Genomic DNA, 5825 nt, shown 5'->3' on the forward strand with positions numbered 1-5825 from the left:
CTGCAATTGCCCTGGGTCCCCAGATCACAGAATTCTGCACAGGTAACAAGTAGAGTCCAGGCAGAGGGAGAAAGATCAAGGGGAGACTGAGATTCGGCTGATACAGAATGTGGTTCAACGAGGACAAGTGCAGTTAGCCCCTCACCTCTGTCCCCATGTGCAACTCTCTTTGAATGAGGAAGAGATATAAGAGAGAAAATGCATTAAATTGAAAATACATTATGCAACAATTAAACCGACAGTTCTAGAAAAAACACGAAGAAGATGCCCGAACTGATCTAGAGCAAGTAGCCAGGACATTGCCAACAACTGGCTTTGTCAACACAGTAGCGTGCAGAGGTTGGGTTGCTTGTCCCCAGAAACAGAACTGCCACAATTTTTAAAGTGTCCGCCTAGGACCTAGCTCAAAGCAGAGTATCTGCAATGTGTTTCTTACCCATTGCAAACCTTGTTACAACAGGATCTAGACATCCTGGTCAGAGTCCAATGCCATGATAGAAGGTCAAGTTGAAGGAGTAAGAGAGATCACATATACGCTGTGACCCCATTGCCAAGCTTGTTCCTTTAACTATTAAAACACACACAGGAACCTAATCATTGCTTTGGGATTTCTGAACACCCGCCTACCCACCCTGAAAGTACTGACCCCGCGAGGACACACGTTTGTTTCTGTTTAGCTCCAACTTCTCCAACCACTCCTCCAGCTTCCTGTTGGGGTATAGCGTTGCTGGATCCGAATTATTTATACAGACGGAAAACAACAACGCTCGAGAGATTCTGACAACTTAAAAAAGAAAAAAAGAATGCGTGAAAGTCTAAGCCGGCTTCCCCTGTGACGAAACACAGCTGCCCGGGCTGCGGCGTCCGGGGACCGCTCTCCGGGCCCGACTCGGCCCGCCCGCCCGCCGTAGTTTCGGGGCCGCGGCCCAGGTGGCGCGGGCGCCGCGCGGCGGGCGAGCGGCCGGGGTCTCCTCCGCTGGGACGCGAGGCGCGCGGACAGAGAAAGAGGAGCCGGGTGCGCGGGCCCAGGGGCCCGCGGGTGGCACCTCGTAGTCCGGGCGGTGCCCGGGCCCGGCGCCCGCTCACCTGGTGCGTGTTGTTGGCCAGCCTGCCGACGAAGTCCCGGACCCCGCCGCAGTCCTCATCCTCGTCGAGCGCGCTGCGGCGCCAACGGCCGCCGCGGGGAGCCGGGCCCCCAAGCGCGGCCGCGCGCGGCCCCCAGCTCACCCCGACGGGGCCGGACCAGCGCGACAGCGGCGCAGCGGGCGGTGGCGGCGCGTCCAGCCGGTCCTGGCCGAGGGTCGCCGGCGGCAGCAGCTGGAGGAGGAGGAGGAGGCTGAGACTGTGGGGCCAGCGCGAGAAGTCGCCAGCAGCTCCCCGGAGCCGCTCCATCGCCGCCGAATGCCTACGCTGCCGACACCTGCCGCCCGGCGCGCCCGCCCACCCCCGCCGGCGCCGCGCCACACCCCCGAGCCCGAGCCCGGCGTTCCTTGGATACGCGCAGCCGGGCCTCTCCGCCCCCATAGGCTGGCCGCCTGTCCTTCTTCCCCGGCCCACTGCTCATTGGCTCGCGTCGCCTCCGGCTTCGGGGGTCCTGGATTAGGATGCCAAGTTGCGGGACTGATTGGCTGGAACGTGGCAGAGACGGCTGAGGTCATCCCCCTCTCGCCGGCGTATCCAAGGCCGGGCTTCTAGAGTTAGCGTAGGAGCTTCCCTCCTTCACAAGAACGCCCCCGCTTCGTGGCGACCCGACCCCTCGTTGCTCCCTCTGGCACCCTCAAGTTGGGGCTGGGTTGGTCCCCTCTTCTCCCCCAGAGACACCCCTAAAATTCCTTGGGTTGTGGCAGCGCCTGGAAAATCTCCTCGGGGAAACCTTGAGTTTGCTCAGCTGGAAAACGGGGCTCCGTCATGAACCGGTGCTTCTGGTTTTTAACCCCCGCACGCTGCAGCGCCCATTGTCTGCTGAAGCAGCCGCCTTGCTGACACAAGGTGAAGGAGAACTGTGTGGGCTAAGTCTCATGGAGGCAGACATCAGAACATCCGTGACTCACGCAAGCCTGGAGAAAGTCTCTTCTCTCTCACCTTCCTCTTATGCAGGGGGTTAAGCCAAAGAAGGAGTTGCTTATTGATTTTCCTGGAGTTAGAAAGTAGCTTAGGCATTAGGGGCAGGTAAAAGGGGGCAAGAGAATTGCCCCTTTTATAAAATTGGCTCAGTGCCGACTTTAGACATGATCATTGCATAGATGCATATTTATCAGGGTGCCTTAACCCTGCAGTGAGCGCACTGCACAAGTTTGGTTTTCAATATATAATATCCCCTAAATTAACATCCCGCCTCCAATAAATAAAACAAAACCCCTACGCTGTTCCCTTTATCGCAGAAACTACACCCATAACTTTATTCTGGAACATGCAGTGCAGGTCAAACCAGTTCTGGATGTTCTCTTTATTGACTCCATCTCTTCAGAATGCCAGTTGTTCAGAAGAAAAGGGAACAAATAGAAAGACACAAAGTATACAACACGTTACACCCAAATAAAGAAAGCAACTAAAAATTACTTAAAAAAAATTACTTTTAACTATTAACTGCAGGTAAACCCGAATGAGAATATATTTATTGTAGAGGAAAATAAATGGTGCAGTGCACTGAACCCAAGGTTTACATTAAAATCCTCTAGTCACATTAATTTGCAAACGAAAATTTACAAATTTACATTTTGCCAGAACAACCATAGTAAGACATGACAAGTGAAAAATATTTTTGAATGGCATCTGAGCAGGATGGTAAAATCACTAAAATAGTATTCCAAGTTCTCAGCTACTGAACTGACGACATAAAGCTCCATGAAAACTGGTGAACAATTTGTTCCTTTCCATTAACTACAATGTGTCAGATAATTTTTGTAAGAGATTATTTTTTAATCTGTGCCAACTGTGGAGTAGATCACAAGACAGTCAGTTCCAGTAGCATGTGATTAGCCGGGGAGAGAAAAGGGTCTATACAGGAATATTTCTTTGTTTGGGTGACACAAAGATGAATGGTCTATTGTCTTACTGTCCGAAAAGAAAAAAGCCAACTCAACAGTGCCATCTCCTGGAGAAATTACTAAATACACTTTTAAACTCAAATTGTTGGAATTACCTGTACCTTCATTTTTTAATATATTGCTTTTAGTTATTATTGTATGTTTACAGAATATGTTTCCTTCTTCAAACTGTATCAGCTTCTGGGGACATGGTACCTTGCATATGGAACTGAGAAAATGTTTGAGTGAATGAATTATTTTAGTATTTCGCTTTTGTCAATGACACTGGCACGAAATACAAAAGTTGCAGTCAGATACCCTTTGTGAAATACCACACCTAAGATATTACCTTACTTGCAGAACTAAAATATGTAAATTTATCTTATTACTAAAAACCATACATTTCTCCAAGATAAATTCTGTGGCAGAAAGATGAATTGAAAGCAGTTACGTTTCACAAAACCATTGCTTTTGCTAATAAGATTATTTCTGATTCTATTTAAATGGACACAAAAAGAAACTTCGTAGGAAAATTTAAAACTCTACAGAAAACAAAAGTCCATCTCTTTCAAGAATTCTATAATTGGAATTATAGAAGGTATGAAATTTTTTGTTTCACCAGTACAGTGTAAGCTGAAGCTAAGAGCTACTTTATTCCTTGGTATATGTTTTTTCCCTACATAATACACATGATTCAGAGACACAACTTCACCTTGCCCTAAAGCAGCATGTTTAGTCCATTTCTGCATTAATCTACATTGAGTTAAATGGGGTATTTATTGCCTAGTTCTCCCCACTAGAAGCTTCATGGGAGCACAGACCATACCTAGACCACAGCTCTATCCCCAATGCCTAATACATTACTTGGCATATAGCACATAGGTACTCAAATTTGTTAAATCTGAACAAATATTAGTTGAGATAGGATTTTTCAATGGCATTTTCTATTAGGATTTGATAAGAGGTGAACACGAGGGAAACTAATCTCATGATCACGTTATATTTAATAACAGGGTTAAAATCACTAGGACAGTCTCAAGAACATTGGCGACAATATAACTTTAGTTCCCTACCTTATGTGTGTGTGTCTAGAGCAAAATTCTGTTTTCCCAAATGTTTCCCATCATTGCAGTTTCCAAATGTATATAAGCACGTTTTTTGCTGGAAATTTGGTATAAATTTAATATGAATTCAGCCTATTCAAATCATCAGAATTTGAAATCATAGAGTACAACTTCCTACAAATGTTAATGAAGACGATACACAATCAATTCTGCATTATTCACACGTGGATTAGCCATGTTGTGGATAGTACATTTCAAATCTCAATGAGATTTCCCTATTACTCAGTAGGTATCTAGGCTTCTCATGCCTGGCATTGTACCAAGAGTTGATGATTTAAAACCTGAGTTCAAGTCTCAACAGCTTAATTTTCTGAGTCCATGGTCACACAGCCTTACATTCTTCATCTGTTAAGTATAAGTAACAATATCTACTTCATGTGGCCGTTCCTTTTAATAGATATTTATTGGAGTATAATTGCTTCACAATACTGTTAGTTGCTGTTGCACAACAAATCAGCCATATGCATACACGTCCCCACATCCCCTCCCTCTTGAGCCGCCCTCCCACCCTCCCTACCCCACCCCTCTAGGTCATCACAAAGCACTGAGCTGATCTGTGCTGTGCTATGCTGCTGCTTCCCACCAGCCAACTATTTTACATTCGGTAGTGTATATATATCGATGCTACTCTCACTTTGCCCCAGCTTCGCCATCCCACCCCAGGTCATCAAGTCCATTCTCTATGCCTACCTCTTTACTCCTGCCCTGCAACTAGGTTCATCAGTACCATTTTTTTTAGATTCCATATATATGCGTTAGCATACAGTATTTGTTTTTCTCTTTCTGACTTACTTCACTCTGTATGACAGACTCTAAGTCCATCCACCTCACTACAAATAACTCAATTTCGTTTCTTTTTATGGCTGAGTAATATTCCATTGTGTATATGTGCCACATCTTCTTTATCCATTCATCTGTTGATGGACATTTAGGTTGGTTCTGTGTCCTGGCTATTGTAAATAGTGCTGCAATGAATATTGTGGTACATGTCTCTTTCTGAATTATGGTTTTCTCAGGGTATATGCCCAGTAGTGGGATTGCTGGGTCCATATGGCCATTTTTGAGGCTCCAATAGATTGATTCTTTAAATCATCTCAACCAGTCATATGCTGGCAGCTCTAACGGGGGAAGTTCATAGTATATTCCAAAGTCTAATGTAAACTACTTCTGAATTACCCAGTTCTCTCTTACTGATTTGTAATTGATTGCCAGTGAGGCCAGGATCATGAATTTGATGCTTTTATAGTCCCTGACTTCATAAAAAAAAGAAAATCTCATTCCAAATTGTCTCTTAAGGCACAAGAAATAGTACAACATTGTAGCTGGCTTATTCCAAACCATCAGTTTTGGGGAGGGCCTCAAAACATGTTCTTTTGATGGTCAATTAGTAGCATCTCCTTCATATAAGGAAAGCAGCAAAAAATTATTTACTCAAGAAGAACTACAGAACTGAAGTTTACAGTGGTATTAGTACCTATAACACATGAGGAGGAGTTGGACTAGCTGGGAGTTCATCTGTCAACACCAAGGAATTCATAATATAGTTGATTCTGTTGTACAGAGCCACTAAAACAATTTTAGGATACTGATAGGATAGGGATGTTAATACCACTATCCTTTCTGCCCACAAGTATTTTATACACAAGACTGCTTTAGAAGAGAATAGTCTATTAAC

At 45.2% G+C, this 5825-nt stretch overlaps 1 protein-coding gene across 4 annotated transcripts in view; it reads right to left on the reverse strand.

Annotated features, from left to right (window-relative positions):
- The window catches only part of SORT1 (sortilin 1), a 73790-nt gene extending 72351 nt beyond the window's left edge, over nt 1-1439 (reverse strand). For 2 of the 4 annotated variants that reach the window (XM_067727138.1, XM_067727137.1), the window contains exon 1: nt 1087-1437. In XM_067727138.1, coding sequence (XP_067583239.1) covers nt 1087-1392 — 306 coding nt within the window. In that variant the 5' untranslated portion in view covers nt 1393-1437. Of the gene's footprint in view, nt 1-1086 lie in introns of all 4 variants that reach the window. The other 2 variants (XM_067727136.1, XM_067727135.1) reach the window with 2 other exon arrangements.
- Between the last annotated feature and the right edge of the window lie 4386 nt (nt 1440-5825).

This window comes from Pseudorca crassidens, chromosome 2 (genome assembly GCF_039906515.1).
Source record: "Pseudorca crassidens isolate mPseCra1 chromosome 2, mPseCra1.hap1, whole genome shotgun sequence".
Classification (NCBI taxonomy): domain Eukaryota; kingdom Metazoa; phylum Chordata; class Mammalia; order Artiodactyla; family Delphinidae; genus Pseudorca; species Pseudorca crassidens.